This window comes from Ambystoma mexicanum, chromosome 8, assembly GCF_040938575.1.
Source record: "Ambystoma mexicanum isolate Mex_15411 chromosome 8, UKY_AmexF1_1, whole genome shotgun sequence".
Classification (NCBI taxonomy): Eukaryota; Metazoa; Chordata; class Amphibia; order Caudata; family Ambystomatidae; genus Ambystoma; species Ambystoma mexicanum.
In genome coordinates this window covers 618,605,743-618,623,851 of record NC_090929.1, presented here as the reverse complement: position 1 = coordinate 618,623,851, position 18,109 = coordinate 618,605,743, and the positions used below count along the sequence as shown (strand labels likewise).

The 18,109-nt window shown below is 48.5% G+C and overlaps 1 protein-coding gene across 2 annotated transcripts in view; it reads left to right on the top strand.

The window, feature by feature from the left end:
* Nucleotides 1-18,109, top strand: part of PLEKHM2 (pleckstrin homology and RUN domain containing M2) — a 775,621-nt gene that overhangs the window by 533,452 nt on the left and 224,060 nt on the right. For both annotated transcript variants that reach the window (XM_069610321.1, XM_069610320.1), the window contains one exon: nt 8,757-8,916. In XM_069610321.1, the coding sequence (XP_069466422.1) occupies nt 8,757-8,916 (160 nt within the window). The remainder of the gene's footprint in view (nt 1-8,756; nt 8,917-18,109) is intronic.

Here is an 18,109-nt window from a genome sequence, read left to right as displayed (position 1 = left end):
TTTGTGTGTAGGTTGTCGCTGTATTCTAATGGCAGAGGTGTTTTTGTGTGAAGCAGTTATTTATTTTATTTATTTGCATTTGTAAAGCGCCCAAGGGCATCAGGGCGCTGTTTCCAACTGGTTACACTCATCTTGACAGTAACAGACCATAAAACATTGGGGGGAAATCCAGAACAGGGGGGCTGGGAAGCCTTCAAACTTATCATGAGCAAGTTGGGGAAAGGATTTGAGACAAAGCAGGTCGATTATTCCGATAATGTGTAGGTTCCCGGCAGCTGCCATACTATGACTTTCCTCTCCTTCCCCCAGAAGCTCATGGTATCCCAAGCTCTGGTTCTCTCTAGGTTGGACTATTGTAACAGCCTCTTTCTAAATCTACCTTCCTCTACTCTCCGCCCTCTGCAACTCATCCAGAACAGGACTGCAAGACTTGTCTTTGGCCTCAAGCCCTTGGATCGTATTTCTCCAGCTCTGAAATCTCTCCATTGGCTCCCAGTGGATCCAAGGATTAAATTCAAAACCCTCTGCCTTGTCCACAAGGCTTTCTAGGGCTTGGGTCCAGAATACCTCCAGCTATCCCTCTGCAAATACCTCCCCTCTCGAGCTCTTTTCGCTCCTCTACCTCCAACTCCCTCAGGGTCAGTTGTTTTTCACAGAAACGAGCTAGGGGGGTTCCGGAAGCACCTCAGGACCTTCCTCCTTTCTTCTGCCATTGCTCCCCCTATCTCCTGCTGATCTGTTCTCTCTTGGCACTGTGCACCTGGCCACCCTCTATCCTCCTTGTCCAGGTATCTGCTCACCCTGCCACCCTCCGGGCCACCCCTTGCACTGGGGTCTATCTGTACCCATACAGCGCCCTCACCCCATTTTTCTTCCTGCACTTATCTGGCCTACCCTGTCTGCTACCTTAAACCTAGCACTTGCAAATTGCTGGCTGCACTACCACTGTTTGTTGCCTTTATTATGTATGTATTTATTATTTCTGTTTCTTCTCTGCTTCGCACTTTCCACTTCTCCCCCCTTCATGCACTTTTCCCCTCCCCCTCTCCCATGCACTTGCACATTCTCAATGTAACTGGGCCTAGTAAGGTCGCTGTTTTGTTCTCCCTTGCTTCCCCCCTTGACTTGTCGCGCTCTGAAACACTTGTCTACGAGCGCAATAGAAATAAAATAGCAATACACAAAAAGCCAAGTTTTTAGGACGTATGTGACCAGCTAGAACAAATTTGTCATAGTCGTAGCTGCATTCTAGAGTGCGTGGATGGATAGCTGTGCATGTGGCAGATGTCCACCAAAGTGGTGCGTTTATACATACCTTAAGCTCAGATGGAGCTTATCTTTGGATGTGTCATCCGATCTTCTGTGAGGAAGAAAAAGCCAGCTACCTTCGTAGACTCCTAGGCACTATGGACAGGCTACCTTAAGTCTACTAAACACAATATCCTAGAACATCTTCTAGGTGGGACAGGCCAGTGTCTGGCAGACCTCCAACGCACACACTTGGAAAAAATACAACCCGCTAGGGAAAAACACCCAGGGCACCTTTTGCATGGAGAAAGAGGTTTAATCACGCCCAAGAAAAATACATGCCAGCCAACAACTCTGTTAACACGGAGCACACTGATGAAAACAGCATAAGCAACAAGTTCTAAAGGCACACACTGTCATAGGTGACGCAGATTACATAGGTGGCTGGTTGGTGCAACCTTATTCATATACCGCCTGCTCCATAAACTAAGCCAGGCCATTGGTCCCAGCTTCTCCTGTCAGTCTTCTTCCACGTGGGGTTCTTCTTTGTACGTTATTGGGCATGAAGCTCCTAATTGGCAATTACCAACACAAATGATTGCATGCCCTATCTGTGGCCTAATGTGCACTTGGTACTGCAGACATGGGCACAGAGGATATTTTTGAGGTCACGATAACTTGCAAACCCCAGCTCGAACCCAGGCACGTTTGCACCTTCACAAATCTTCCCACCCTGGTTTTAGGCTTGCTATTTTACCCCCTTAGCACCTTGCAGCACAAATCACAGGGATCCAGGATTTGGTGAACCTGCCTTTCTGCTGTGATCGTTCTGATAAATTGGCAAAGCTGGGTACCATGTATATGTGCACGTTGGGTCGCTTTGTCAGTCACTATGACGCTATTAAATCAATTGAGTTCTGGGACTACTGCCTGAATACCAGGTTTGGGATTCTTTTTTCTTTTTTTTCTCGTTTCCCCGCCTCCAATGTTGAGGAAGTGGGGGGGCAGGGGGGACACCCCTGCAGCCTCCTAAGCCCAAAAACACTGAACATGGGGAGCGGGGAACACCCCCGCAACCCCTGCTCCACATGTTCGTTATTTATAAAAATCTATCGAATGCTACTGGCTGAAATCCGTCAAATGTACCATTCCATTGATTTTTAACGATCAAATTGGCTAATTACGCCCACTCTTGGCGCATTCCTTTTGGGATACATGTGCTAAAAGTACGAAACAATGAGAGGTTTGTGAATTTTCACAGGTTTGGTCTTCCTCACTGCTCCCTTTGCTGCAACCTGAAACTGCATGCACAGACTTATTTCTATGCTCTGTGCCCGGGCCTACTGCCCTGGCTGCAGCTGGAAACCGTATAGGCAGGGAGAGGAATACCAGATTGTGTGCCTTGCTTTTAAGCTGACCTAGAGCTCCAGGAAGAGCCTCCGGACTCCGGAAGCAGGACTGGATAGGACAGGACAGCCAAAGTCAATTGAAGCACAGTCTATAGAGCTGAGGCACTTCATAGTTAATAGAAGTCTTGCACAAAGTTATAGAGTTTTGTAGAAAATCACTGTAGAGTCACAAGCTGTTACACTTGTGGAAAGCAGAGTTGAAATCAGCTCTAACAAAAATAGCCACTGCAAGTCTTAACTGAGAATAGCAAAGCTAAAGACACTGAGGTAAGTACCCCACGTCTAAACAGTACCTCTGGTTTGAAGAAGAGTGGTGCAGCTGGATTCTGTCCTGTTGCAGCAGTGCATACCCTGTGTTCCTGACTCTCAATCATGGGGCAAGAGGGAGGACGTCTTGAGGGCTCCTGCGGCAGCACTTTGGAGGTCGTCTGCAGCTACAGGCTCTTTTCGGTTCAGCTGCACTTGCGGTTTCAGCGCTAAGTAAACAGCACTGTCGCAAATCTTGGATACCGGTTGGACTTCCTTAACTCTTTGGGTCCTGCACTCTGTTGAGGGGACTCAAGCTCTGGTCCTACTGCTTCTGGAGGGTCCTTAGACTCCTGGCGCTTCTGGGTGGATTTCAGACGTTGCACTCCCTCTGCACTTGCACATTCTGAATGCTCACAACGCCTAGTAGGTCTGCCTCTATCTTTCATTGTTTTATTTGAATTTGATTCCCATGTTCCTTCCCTGGTGCCCTGTGGGCTATTGAAACAATTTACTTGATGTATAAGCGCCTAACAAATGAAAAATAAATAAAATAGGACTCCCCCCTTCTGTGCTTAAAGATCCTTTGGGATAGCTTGCCACTAGACCCGACAGTTTGATATTAGTCTGCTTACAATATCTGTAAGAACAGCCATGGGGTCGTACCTAGATATGTGTTTGGCAAGAATTGATGTACAAACACTGTGCAAGACTACACAACCCTTGTCTATTTGGTATTGGGTAACCCACCTTGGGGTATATATAGGGCTGTACTACATAAGTTGATAGTGTGACTGAGCAGCCAGGCCTATCATAAGAGGGGTAAATGTGAGCTGTAGAGCGGTAGCAATTAAATTTGCAAATTCAAGTATCCAACACTTACACTCAAGGTTTCAGTTATAAATAATTATTTATTAATGTTTAAATAAGCATTCTTTAAAAAGGGTAAGATATGTAACAATCAAATATAATTTAAAATAATTTTTCAGAATCGGCATAAGTTTAGTGGATACTCTTTAGGAATGCTTTTGACACAGTTCCTACACCCAGAGGTGACTTCATTCACAAGGACAGTAATGACCTTTATATATCACTAGTACACTTTGTAGATTCTGAGGTTGCAGAAAGGAAAGGTTAAAGGAAGGAAACAGGTTAAACAGGTTCTCAGAGCAAGTGAGTATACTTTAATCATCCAATGAAGTCTAGACAAAACTTTCCCAGCAATAAAACTTTAAACACAATTTATCACCTCTGAGGGACAGACAATATCAAAGTCAATGGATTAGAAGAGTGTGCAGGGAGCCAGGCCAGCCAAAGTCAATTGAAGCACAGTCTATGGAGCTGAGGAACTTTGTAGTTAATAGAAGTCTTGCACAAAGTTATAGAGTTGTGTAGAAAATCACTGTAGGGTCACAAGCTGTTACACTTGTGGAAAGCAGAGTTGAAATCAACTCTAGCAAAAATAGCCACTGCAAGTCTTAACTGAGAACAGCAGAGCTAAAGACACTGAGGTAAGTACCTCAAGTCTAAACAGTACCTCTGGTTTGAAGAAGAGTGGTCCAGCTGGATTCTGTCCTGTTGCAGCAATGCAGACCCTGGGTTCCTGAGCCTCAGTCGTGGGGACAAGAGAGGACGTCTGGAGGTCTCCTGCGGCAGCACTTTGGAGGCAGCTACGGGCTCTTTTCGGTTCAGCATCACTTTGCGGTTTCAGGCTTGGTAAACAGCACCTTCGTGGATCCCGGATACCGGTTGGGCTTCCTTCACTCCTTGGGTCCTGCACTCTGGTGAGGGGACTCGAGCTATGGTCGTCCTGCTTCTGGAGGGTCCTTGGCACACTCCTGGAGCGTCTGGCCCGATTTAAGATGTTGCACTCGACTACGAATTTCTTGACCCCTGGCACCCGGTCCTTGCAGCAGCGAAGAAGTACAGCCAGTCAGGGGAAGACGGTCCAGGGGGGTTCATCTCTGGTTTAGTTGGTCCCACTAACCCAAGGGAAGAAGTCTTCCCTTCCGGAGCTTCTCTGTTGAATTGAAAAAGGAGTTTCGGCACAGCAGCAGGGCTTCACCGGGCCATTGAAATGTCTAGGAGGATGCAGCAAGCTTAGTTCATGGTTTCTTCATTGGGTGTTTCTCCCAGTGGTCGACTCTGCCTCTGGTTCCAAAACCCTCACCTTTTAAGCAGGTTTCTCCCATTCATGCACAGCCGAAGACTGTCAATAACACAGCAGGGTGGCTGTCCTGATAGGACAACCTGCCAGCCAATCAGGACTGGTTGCATTCAGGCACTCCTAGAGACAAAGGACAGGGGAGTTTCGGGAACCTCCCTCACATCCTGCCTTTCCAGACACACTGGAGCAAGAGGCGGGCTTCAGGGCCGAAGCCTGCCAAAGGCAAAACTGGCAAAGAAAATGGCAAAAAAAGAAGACTGGGCCATTTTGACAAAATGGGCACCCATAGGTACTGTACTGCAGCTGAGGGTTCAGCCTGCGGTAGAAAAGCACAATGGTAGGAAAATTAAACCACTGCACCAGCCATTTAAAGTAGTAGGGGTAACATGAAAAATGTTAGATGAGAATTTAAGATAAGGGGCTACTAGGTAAGCCCCCAACACTCCACATAGGATGGTGTGTGCTGGTTCTACAAAGAGAAAAGGTAAGTAAAGTCAATTTCAATTTACTATTCTTGGGAACAGTAGTTCACACAACAAAAGGTATTTAAACCTTATGAGAAATCTAAAGGGTTTCTCTGTGACACTGCAATGAAGGTGCTGTGTGTCACCAGATGACAAAAAGTAGATGCCTATGGAGTTTGTCAGACTCCAAAAACAGTGGAAACCCATAATCGAAATCGGGTCTAAACACATGAGTGAGAAAAAGGTCTTGCTCACTCCAGGGTTAAAATTAAAAAATCTTAGTCCAGCAAAAGAGCTGGGGGTCCCTAACATCGCCTAGGCTCCAGAGTTTCTGGGCAGGCAGGAAGTGGGGGAGGAGTCTTCCACCCCCCTGTCCTTTGTCTGCCAGAGTGCCTGAATAGGACCAGCTCCCACAGAGGGTCTGGCTGTCCTGTGTGGACAGACAAACGCCCTTTCTGTAAAATGCTGAGATAGATTGCAGAGGAGAGTGTGCTGGAACTGGAGTAAAAAGCAACTCGACCACTGGAAGCTGAAGTAACCGAAGAAGAACACGAACAGACATGCCTGCGCACCCTTTGCAACACCGTGAAGTGACCACTGCTGTACTGACCCCGTTTTCCGTAAAACGGAGGTGCTCCAAAGAGGACGACTCCTTCCCTTTGGCAGATGAGAACTACCAGTCCCAAGACAAACTTTGAATTGAACCATCTCCCAAGTCCTGGGAGCTTCCAGAGCTGCGGAACCCCAATACTAGTAGACCTGCCCATTTCGAGTGCATCATCGTGGAAAGGCCGAATCTATCCACATTTTTGCTGAACCCGTAAGGACACTCCAAAGATCTGCACCAACTCGCCAAGGCCCCCTCATCAGAGTGTGGGACTGCAGGCAGCGACGAAGATTGACCGGGCGATACGTGTCCTTTGTTGGTGCTGCAAAAAAGGTGCTAAAACTGTGGTGTGAACCAAGAAGTTGCTGAAAGTCGTGCCCCAGGCCCTCCCTCGAGACTGCTGCTGAGAGATCCCGTTCTTTGTCCTGCTTTCAGTCATCAGACCAAGGAATCCGGAGGTCCAATCCAGAGCTGCAACATCGCAGAGCATCCAGCACGAACAGTTTCTTCTAACCTAAGGTACTGTGTGGAAAAGGGTATTACTTAACCTGGTTCCAAGAAGTCGCTCCAGAGCATTGAAGTGCACCTAGAGATGTCCAGGGTCACCCCATCTTACCTCTGACACATGCTGCTGCGTGTGTCCCTTCATCCAGTCCTTTTACAAGTCTCCCTTGTTATTTGTTAACTTGCTTCTATAACACTAGACTGAAAGAAATCCTCTGCAACTCTTTGTATTCTATTGCTTGTCAAGACTTTGAGCCCTCTCCGAAATGCCTTTAGCTAGAGTTGTGTTTTTGGACATAAAAGACTTGCTGTCCGAAGTAACCCTCTCTGGAACCTGGAACTAAGCTAATGTTAAACTAAGTGACTTTACTATGTGAATTTGCAGAGTGACTGTATTACTGTATGAACTGTTAGAAACCGCATGTGCGCACAATAACCGATAATACAATAACCGTGTCTTTTCCCTTTCTAACGTTGCTACAAATGTAACCGTGAACAAACGCAATGTTAAAGTGTCCTTTGAAGTGTATTCCCAAGTATTCCGAAGGGTTCTAGTGTAAACGTGTAAAGTATTTAAAGTGATTCTGGTGTATATTTAATAAATATATAATTGTATATAAATTATGAGTATAAGAGTTTCTTTGGTGTGTGTGTCTAAGGTTCAGTGGACTTAACAGCTCACATCTCGCCAGGGCCAGGAAACCCTGCCACCGCTGCCGCAATGCTTTTGTCTGGAGCCACTCCACAGCACTGGCAGCTTTCCCACAATCAGCAGGTGGGTCAGATCCTGGAAGAATACAGGGGCGGCGGCATCTGAACAGCAGTGCAGGTCGGTGAACGTAGAGGGTTCAGGGCACACGCCCTACCTCTCCGCCATCTTGGCCATGGCCCCGCCTTTTCTTCTTTTAGAGTACTTTGGCCCTGCCTCCCAATCTCTCTGGTAGAAGGGAACTCATGTTTGTTCGTTGCAATGGGGATTTACTGCCCAACTCTTCCCTCTGGGTTGATTTATAGCCCTGATATGGGATTTGGGATTGACCCCTCCTTACCCTTGGGTGGGCCACTCTGCTTGCCACATCCTCGACCTGCCTTCTTGTCTCTCTAGATAAAGGCAACTTGCGTGTCTCTGTTTAGGCAGCTGGTGGGCCCAATCTCTGAGGATGGCTTCCAAATCTGATGTTGGACTGTGACTGGCTAGTCATTCCACATGGATGGTTCTCGCTCTGATCGTAACGCAATGCTGCCCTCAGTGTGGACTCTTTGAGCCTAATTGTGCTTAACTGTATGCAGTTCATAATAATAATTTTGCATTTATATAGTGCGACAAACCCTCAGGCATCTGAGCGCTGCTTATTAATACCCACGGTGTGTGGTGCTCATTTATCGACCTCGAAATGATGAAAGGCTGATTTTGGCCCTGCCGGGATACAAATATGTTGTCAGGTGCTGCACGGATGTCAAAGGGGAGCGTTCTACTCGCTGTGCTATCTGACCAGCTAAGTTAGAGGTCTTGTATAATGGAGGCTGGTTGACTATCAAGTTACCGTTCCTAATTCAGGGCACCTTCTTTCTGCTTGTAGTTGCACCTTTGTGAAGGGAGCTGAGTAAGCAGCACTACCAGTTTTGCCGGACTGACATTCCTTTATTCCCTTAAAGGCACAGTAGCCTCAGAGTCCCTAGCTTTGAAAGCAATGTGCCTTTGGTTTTGGGAGAGCCTGATTTCCCTTATGCCATATGAGCTCTGCTTCCAAGGTGTCAGTGAAACCCCTCTTAAATGCACCCTGTTGCCAGAGAGCCTCACATGCTGTACCCTGCTTATCAGAGCCCCTCTTGGACCAATAGGTTTAGCTCTGTGCACATGCTGCATACTGCATTATGCCCCCCATGATGAATGCATGCAGTAAAAGAGTGGTCTATTTTGCATATATGTTTTGGGATAGAAATTTCACTATTTTACAAAAATATGCAACAAAACTGCAGCCTGAATGTGCATTCCACTGTTCGGTGACTTCTGGTAACATTTGGCGCAATTGGTGAAATATATGCTCCGTGTTGATTTTCTGTAAGATTCAGTAGCTTTCTGAGGCTCGTCATTTTCTATTTCCTGGCAGGGGTGAACAGTGTGGTGGGTGCCGAAGGTCCAACACCACTGAGCGGCCACACTCATTCCAAGTTATACTGACAGACCGTCCGTCCCTGGAGCTGAGTGCAGGAAATGAAGAGGAGATGGCAGATTGGATGCTGTATCTATGCCAGGCCGTCTCCAAAGGAGTGAGTAACAAAGCAGTGTGTCACTGCCCCTGGCTCTAAAAGAATGACGAATACAACTGATCCATCCCCAAGCCCCCATTTTCCTGAAAGTTTAACTGGGCAAATCCGCTGCAGACTCCACATGCGGAAGAGAGCAGATAAACGCCTTCTTTGTAGGCATGAGCAGATTTAACCCTTTGTCCAAGAGCATGCACTTCGGAGCAGGTGCACACCCATCTCCAGAGGGGTGACAAACAGCAGATTTATCCCACTCCAAAATAGTGAGTAATTGAACAGATCTACATCCATCTCCAAATTAATGAGTAGCAGGGCATCTCCTTCTCCATTTCCAAAGAAGTCAGTTTTGGAGCAGATTCGCCCCCCTCCAAAGGCATATGTAACACGGTTATTGACTCTTGTCTGCATAGGCGCGAGTTACTGGGCCGATCCACATTACTCTCAAAACCTTTTTCCACCATTCTTTGGTAGCATGAGTACCTGAGTATTCACACTCCCATCTCCAGAGTATATACTTCTCCACTTAGTCATGAAGCCTGTTAGTAATACAGCCACTCCCGCTCCACTTTCTCTAAAAAGACATCAAGAATAGGTTCTCCCCCTTCAACCCATCACCCCATCATTGTTTCTCAGTGAGAAGAGGTCTCCTTAGGTGGTAGTAACAAAGTAGATCTACCTGATGCCAAAATGTGTGTTTAACAGTCATTAATCCATTCTGCCTGGTATATGAGTGACAGTGCAGATCTCTTTCCTTTACTAGGTCACAAACCAATTTGATATTTATTATTATTTTGGTGTTTTATATAGCCATCTCATCACTGGTAATACAGGTTCAGAGTGCTTGGTAATTGATGTTACTTATTATTCCCCACACTGTGGTACTAAATGTATGAACCTTGGGGCTGAAGTGCTGACTGGACCCGACTAGGGTATCCGACCCAAGATACACATCCTTGTCCTGTTCCCAAGGCATATTGCACTTGAGCTATCATCCCGGCTGTACTCTAGTCGTGGACCGCAGCACCCTCTGCTGTTCTTGTTTTAGAAATTTAGACCACTGAAATGTGTGCATTCCCGCACCAAGAATGCACAGCATTGGTAAGGACTTCAAATTGTCATCCATCCATGTCGGACACTTAAAGTATAGTTCAAAATGTTCTCGGCTGTCTATAGCCGTAACTTTCCAGAGGCCAAGCAGTTTGATTCTCTTGTAATTGAACCAAGGAATTGGCATTTGCTGGATAGTCTTTGCATCATGGAAATAGACTGCATCAGGTGTTTAGGTTGTAGGGTCCTCGGGTTGTTGGAATTTGCAATATTAGGTCTCCTTGCTGCACTAACTACTCCTCAATCTATCAATAAGAGAATATATCACTCCTGCCCTAAAGACACTACACTGGCTACCAGTAAAACATTGCATCACCTTCAAAACAATGTGCATAATGCACAGGGCAATCGGTGGACAAGGAGCAGAATTCCTACAAAAGAAAATAACAATCTACAAGCCAACAAGACTCCTCAGGTCCAGCAACGAAATCCGCCTGGAACCAAAACCATGCCTCAAGAAAAAACTTGGAGGCACCTCCTTCTACCACTTAGCCACAAAAACCTGGAACCCCATCCCAAAAGAAATGAGAAACACCAAAGATCACCTAAAATTTAGGAAATTACTAAAAACTTGGCTCTTCAACACCACAGACTCAAACTGAAAACCGAAACAGAAAGGATAAGGGATGACTAAACTGGAGTGGACACGGACAACCCCCAGAACTGACTAGGAAGCACCCATGCCACCTGGACGAGTGACGCTGGGTAGAGTGGAACACAGGCGACACCCATGGAGACTGAGTCCATAACCCCACCCTAATCCCACCTACACCCGCCTTCGCCCCTTAGTTGCCACCAGGTACCACAATGTTGTGGAATTGTCGAGATATTGGTAATCACCACATTAGCTGAGCTGTGGACTTTGGCAGGTGCACTGGCCGTATGAGTGGGAAGTGAAGACAGGTAGGGCTCTGAGGGAGGCTGGGGGAGGAGGGGACCAGATGTGAAAGGGAACGGAGGGACCCAGATCAGGACGGAGGAGCAGGGTTGCTCCAAAGCCCCATCTGGGGAGATTACAGAAGCCCAGTGCCTCAATTCAGGATAGATATGCCAATTGCAAACCAATTGCACTAACAATTTCCCCCCTCTGCATACACCTCTCAAACTCCAAACCAACCACAACCACAAACCTACACCACAACAAACCGCACAAACTTCACTACATTGCAACAACAAAACAAAAACACACACAGACTTGCACAACAGTACACGACGACTACTGGCCACAAACACCCCAGACCGAGCAAACGGACCCACCGGGCTGAGGCCGCCAACAGCACATCACTGCTCTTGCACTTTTCCAGCTTCCTCCCACTAACCCCCCTCCCGTCCTCTTTCAGAGCGCCAGGGGACCACTCCGGTGGTGATAGTGCGCGGTACAAATATCCTTTAACATTAACACTAATAGCAAACGAACCTTCAAACTGTGGTTTGGCACGGCTTTCATGTAGTGCTGTTTAAGGGACCTCACTGAGTCTCCCCTGATTTGGTAGAGCCCACCACTATTTTGACTTTCTCCAGGGCACCTCATGTGATTGTGCTAGTGGCAAAGGCCACTTTCAGGCCATTGTAGAAACTGCTGCTTTTGAGAGTTGTTTGTTGTTGGAAAAACAAGTATGTTTAGTTGCTGTAATGCCCAAAATAGTAACTATGGCCACTTTTTACAATGATGCAGTGAGCAGCAAATGATTCCATGTTGCCCAGAAAGGAAAATGTTATGTTATATATATTGTTCATAAAGCGTTGGGAGTTTCCAGAAATCCCAGCAAACCGGTGTTGCTGATTTCCACGATACTAAGTGAGTATACAGTTCTAGAGCAATGTGCCCAAGTGGGCAGGTATTTCCACTGTTCCCCGGTGTGCAGATACTGCAATGTCCATTCTCCCTTCTCCCCCATACAGCTCTTAACTGTTTGAGGTCACTGACCAAAAGAGGCGAGGTAGTGCCCCCTTAGATTTCATTGTATAGGCCCTTTGGTGTGATGAAGTGGGTAGATGGTTTCATAGCCTCCCATGCCCCTCCTTCCTGCACTGAGGAGCTTTTGTATTTTGCAGCACCCATCTGACACTGCACGACTACCAGCCCCAACACCATTGCTTCATCCCAAAAATGTAGTACTGCCTTTTAACTATGAAACCGGCAGGCACAACATTACAGACATAGACAGAAACATACAGGCCAATAACCATGCATAGCAACCACCTGCATATGTGCAGAGCAGTCTATCTCAGCAGAAGCCTTTCTTTCAAAAGTGCAATTCTGCTCCCTTTTCCTGGCTCTTCTACTCCTTTCTCCTTCTGTCCTCCTTAGCCTACCACTTCTGATGCAGAGCCCTGCCCCTGATGGGCTACATTGAAGGAGAGACTGTGCAGGGGAAGGGGATTTCAGGGCAGAGGGGCAGTGGAAGGTTTGGTCTTGAGCCTAACTGGGAGGGGCGGGGGTTGCTGGCTACTGCTCCAGGAGTATCCCCACTGCTCCCCTCCAGCTGTGACATGTTGGACTGGCGCTGCAGATATTTCCTCACAAAACATTTTTTGTGTCAGACTTTGCTACACCAAGCAATTGTTCTGCCACCTTATGTGGAAAAACATCTCTTTCATAAATCGATTGATACCTTCTTTTGTGCCCCTTGTAGTAGGCGCGTTACGCAGCTAGCTTGCTTACTCATGCCTGCTTGATGTCAGTGGGTGTCCATAAAGATGTTAGGTAGATTTATCATTTTTATGCTTCATCATCTTTCCCAGTGAGACCCCCAGCACTTTTTTCTATTCTGAATGAATCAAGCCTCCCACCCTCCATTATTATTTGCACTAACTTTTTGAACTCTGTTCTGTGTTTTACCTTTACTATGGAGTCTGCTTTCCTCCACATCTCATTAAAGGCATCTGTGTTTAACTTTTGTAGCACATAGCATCTTGTGTGCAGTGTTGCTGGGAAGGGGAACCCTTTGGGTTCTCCTTTGAGATTCTTTCTTTATCCCTACTAACTAAAGTTCTTAAGGATAGAAGGATACTTTGTATCCTTCGAAAAACGTTATACTATGAGAGATTAGCACACACGTTATGAAGAGTGCTGAGGGGGATATCTAGTATACCTGTCCTCACAGAGAACCCTATAGTTATGGCTGGTGGCAGTGAACGTGTTCTACCAACTATTGTGCTATTTTCTACCGCAGACTATATTCACAGTCTGTTATGCACCCATTTTCTAACATGGTGGCTCCTTCCTTTTTTCACCATTTCTATCTTGTTAGCCCTTCTACCATTCGGGGAGGGGGAGGTGTTTTTGTGTGTGTGTGTGTGTGTGTGTGTGTGTGTGTTTTGCGGAACACTTGGGTATCCTCACCTAGGCTTCAGTGTGTCTGGGAAGGCAGGAAGCGGGGGAGGAGTTATTCACTTCCCTGTCCTTTGTCAGCCAGAGTGCCTGAATGGAACCAGTTCCCACTCAGGGGCTGGCTGTCCTTATTAGACAGCCAACCATCCCTTTCTGTAAAATGCTGAGAGAGTTTGCAGAGGAATGTGTGGGAAAATTGAATAAAAGGTGAGGTTCCTGAGGTGAAAGGCAAGTCGACCACTGGAATTGAAAAACCAAAGCTGAAGAAGACCAGAGACGCCTGCAGAGACCCTTACAATCACTGTGAAGTGACCACTGCTGCCCTGATCCCATTTTCTAATTGACAGAGGAGCTCCGAAGAGGATGACTCCTTCCCTTTGGCTGTTGGGACCAACCAACCCTGAGACAAACTAGAATCTGAGCAATCTCCTGAGGTGCTGTGCCTTTCCAGAGCTGCAGACCGTGAATACCAGGTGACCTCCGACCCATTCGCAGTGCAATGGCTTTGCGAGGCCGAATCCATCCAGAACTTTGGTGCGCTCCAGTTGGACCTCCAGAGGCATGATCTGACTCATTGAAGTCCCCTCCCCAGAGTGCAGGACTTCAGAAGCTAAGAAAATCGACTAGGCAAATACTGTGTTTTGCTGGTGCTGAGAAAAAGGTGGCAAAACCTCAGACCGACCAAGAAGACTGAAGAAATCCGTGCCAAGGATCCTCTCACGAGACTGCTGCTGAGATATCCCATTCAGAGTCCTTCCTTTCGTTGCCAGACCGAGGAATCTGGCGACTGGGTCAGTCGCTGCTGCACAGAGGAGAATCTAGCTACAGGCATTTCTTCTAACCCAAGGTACCTTATCCAAGGATACCACCGGTGGCCTGGCAGCAGCAGCACATCCTTCAGCTCTGGCAGGAAGTACTGGCCATGATAAGAAAAGGGAGGGCGATAGAGCTGGTTCCAAAGCGACTCTGGGCCTCCGGAGTGTACTCCAGATACCTCTTAGTAAAGAAGACCGGGGGCTGGAGGCCCATTCTAGACCTGCGGCACCTCAACAAATACCAGTCACAGAAATTAAGGATGGTCGCGTTGCTGCACGTGCTTGGCCAACTGGAGGAAGGAGACTTCCTGTTGCTCTATGGATCTGGAGGACGCTTACTTCCAAGGCCCTATTCTCGAAAAACACGGGAAATTCCTGCGCTTCGTAGTGCTGGGGAAGCCCTATTAATTAAAGGCCCTCCCCTTCGGACTAAAGTTGATGCCTGGGGTGTTTACGAAGTGCCTAGCACCGGTGGCGACCCATCTGCGTCTACGGGGGATACACGTGTACATGTACCTCGACGACTGGCTCATCCGTGCCAAGTCAAGGGCAGTAGCTGTCAAACACACAGGACTGTCCGGCTTCTGACGGATCTGGGGTTCTCTGTCGACTATCCATAGACCTGCTTGATTCCATTGCAGAACACGCTGTTCCTGGGGGCCAGGCTCAACATGGTCGCGTGCCTGGCAGCTCTGTCGGAAGAAAGGATAGCGGTCATGCTGGGCAGGTGCAACGGCTGTTGGCTATGAAGACTGCTACGGTGCGGATCATCAAGTCGCTGCTAGGCCTGATGTCATTGTGCATTTACCTGATCCGGCCCTGCAGGTTACGGATGCCACCCCTTCAAGAATTCCTGGACGCTCTGTGGATCCAGGTGTCCGGAAGCTTCGTAGACAAGATTGCCCTCGACGAGGAGTTCCGTCGGATGATAAGGTGGTGGGGCGTGCACTCCATCATTGCCGGGGGCATGGATTTCCAGAGCCTCCGTACCAGGAGACGGTCACAACGGAGGCTTCCCTGGAGGGCTGGGGAGCCCAGACTGGACGTCTCCACGCCAGATACCTGTGGCTGCCAGAGGAGTGGGATCTCCACATCAATGACCTGGAGCTGCAGGCGGTGTACTGGGCCCTCAAGTCATTCCTTCCGTCCCTCAAGTGCAAGGTGGTGAGGGTATTCATGGACAATACCACTTCAATGTTATAAATCAGGAAGCGGGGGGGGCACCAGATCCCCAGCGCTCTCAAGAGGCGCAGGACTTGTGGCACTGGGTCGTTGCCCAAGAGATGTTCCTCATCCGTTTTCACCTGGCGGGAGTCGAGAACACCATCGCCAACTCCCTCAGCAGGTGGCTGCGCAACTGCTGCGAGTGGGAACTTCGACAGGATCAAGTGGACTGCTTTTCTGCAAGTGGGGCAGACCCCAGATTGATCTGTTCGCGATGGCGATGAATTCCAAATGCCAGAGATTCACCAGCAGGTTCCACCAGCCTGGGAGCATGGGGGGACGCATTCTTCTTCCCTTGGGAACGCCTGTTCCTGTACGTGTTCCCTCTTCTGCTGCGAGTCATCAATCAACTGAAACGATGCCGATGCAGGATGATCCTCCTCGCCCCGGCAGATTTGGTACCCAATCTTTTCAGCCTGACAACGTTGCCTCCGTTCAAACTGTGAGTGGTCACGGATCTCCTCGCCAGAGAGGAAGGCGCAATCCTACATCACGACCCAGGATCCCTGAACCTGAAGGCTTGGCTCCAGCAGCCTTAGAGTTCGGAGGGTACGAGCTGTCAGCAGACTGCAGGGGGAGGGCCTTGCCAAAGCGTTCTCTACTCTGAAGTGCTACATGGACAAGTGGAAATGTTTTGCAACGTGCTGCCAGACACAGAAGATCAATCCCCTGATGATCACGGCCCCGCAGATCCTTCTGTAGTTGTTGTCCTTGGCCAAAGCGAGGCTGGCGCATGCCTCCATTAAAGTGCATCTGGCGGCAATCTCCCGCTGTACCAGGGCTCCAGGACGGTCTTACCTTTGGTCCCACAGTCTCGTCAAGGAGTTCCACAAAGGACTGTTGTGTTTGTTACCGCCGGTTAAGGCGCCTGCCCCGGCGTGGGATTGCAATGTGGTTCTGACGAGGCTCATGTGGGCCCCTTTCGAGCCTATGCATCAGGCTCCTCTCTAATTCCGTTCGTGGAAAAGGGTTTTCCTTGTGGCCATCACCTCTGCCATGAGGGTAGGTGAGATCCAGGCCCTATCTTGCAAACAACCTTATTTGACTATTCACGACACTAGGGTGGTGGTGCGCACGCACCCATCTTTAATACCAAAGGTTCCGTCGGACTTCCACCTCAACTAACCTTTGGTGTTGCCTGTGTTTTTTCCAAAACCACCTTTGCCGGCTGAAAGGGCCTTGCAGATTTGGTATCCGGACCTTCTCAACCTGTCAGCGTCCCCTCCGGTCAAGCTGCCAGTGGTTTCGGATCTTCTCACCAGTGAAGGAGGCGCAATCCTTTATCACAACCCAGGATCGCTGAACCTGGGGGCTTGGCTCCTGCGGCCCTGTAGTTTGAAGGATATGAGTTGCCTGCGGACCGCAGGGGAGGTCCTCACCAAGCCCAGGGCGTCGTCAATCTTGAAGTGCTATGGTCACAAGTGGAAGAGTTTCACTACGTGATGCTGGTCTCGGAAGATTACCCCTCTGAGGGGCACGGCCCTGAAGATCCTGCTATACTTGATATCCTTGGCCAAGCCTGGACTGGCGCACACCTCTATCAAGGTAGATCTGGCGACTATCTCACACTACACCAGGTCTGTGGGAAGATCTTCACTTTAGTCCCACCAACTCGTCGAGGAATTTCTCAAAGGACTTTTTCGATCTTTCCCTCCGATGAAGGCTCCTGCCCCGGCGTGGGAACTCAACGCGGTTCTGACCAGGCTCATGTGGACTATGCATCAGGCCCCACTCAAGTTCCTTTTGTGCAAAAAGGCTTTCCTAGTGGCCATCATCTATGCCAGGAGGGTAGGTGAGATCCAGGCCCTATCTTCCAAGCAGCCATACCTGACTTTCCATGAATCAAGGGATTTGCTTCGTACGCACCCCCTCTTATTTATTTATTGCACTTGATTACACTCCCAAACCCTTAGGTGTCACGGCGTAAATTACATACATCATAGATATCTTAGCGTTTACATACATGCTGGTGGACTTAAACAATTACTACAATCATAGACAGACATTATGCCAGAAACAGGTCTCTGGGACTCTTCAACAGTTCCTTCTCCATGGGTTTGGGGTGGATGTTGCTGCACGCCGGCTCCCTGTGCCATTTTCCAGCTTGGCAACAGGTGAGCGGGCGCACTCTGACCCCCTAACCCCTTCGGAACCATCTCTGGTATCTAACATCTTACCAGGTGAGTGTCGTGCCCGTGAAGCCCAGCAGGCCCAAAGTCTAACTTTCTGGCCAAACCCGACAGGCCCATGTGCAGCCCCTCAGGCCCCGCTGCCTTCCATGTTTGTCTGTCTTCTCCCTCCTCCTTCCCTGCCCACCGTCCCCTGATTGGTGCTCCATCTAGGCCTTAACACACCTAGGGCAGCCCTCTGCCCGGCAGCCCCTACGGCTAAGGACCCCTAGGAAAAGAACGACTCCAACAGAGGCGGCTCCAAAGAAGTGTCTGCATGTGTCAGCAGCAGAAGCCAGCAGCTTAACAGACACCAGCAAAAAGTGGTATGGGTGGGGTGTAGAGCAATTACTCTACACCAGATAGTCCCTGCCACTCTACCTACATTCCCATAACTTAGACTGCCATAGACTTAGCCCATGCATACTTAGAAAGATATGTTCCACCAGCTGGATTTTATCCATGACAGTATTTGAAATGTTGCCGTGCACTGCATCCTAACACATTAGTCAATGTAACAAGTGTCACACCTGGGGGGAACTGTGGAT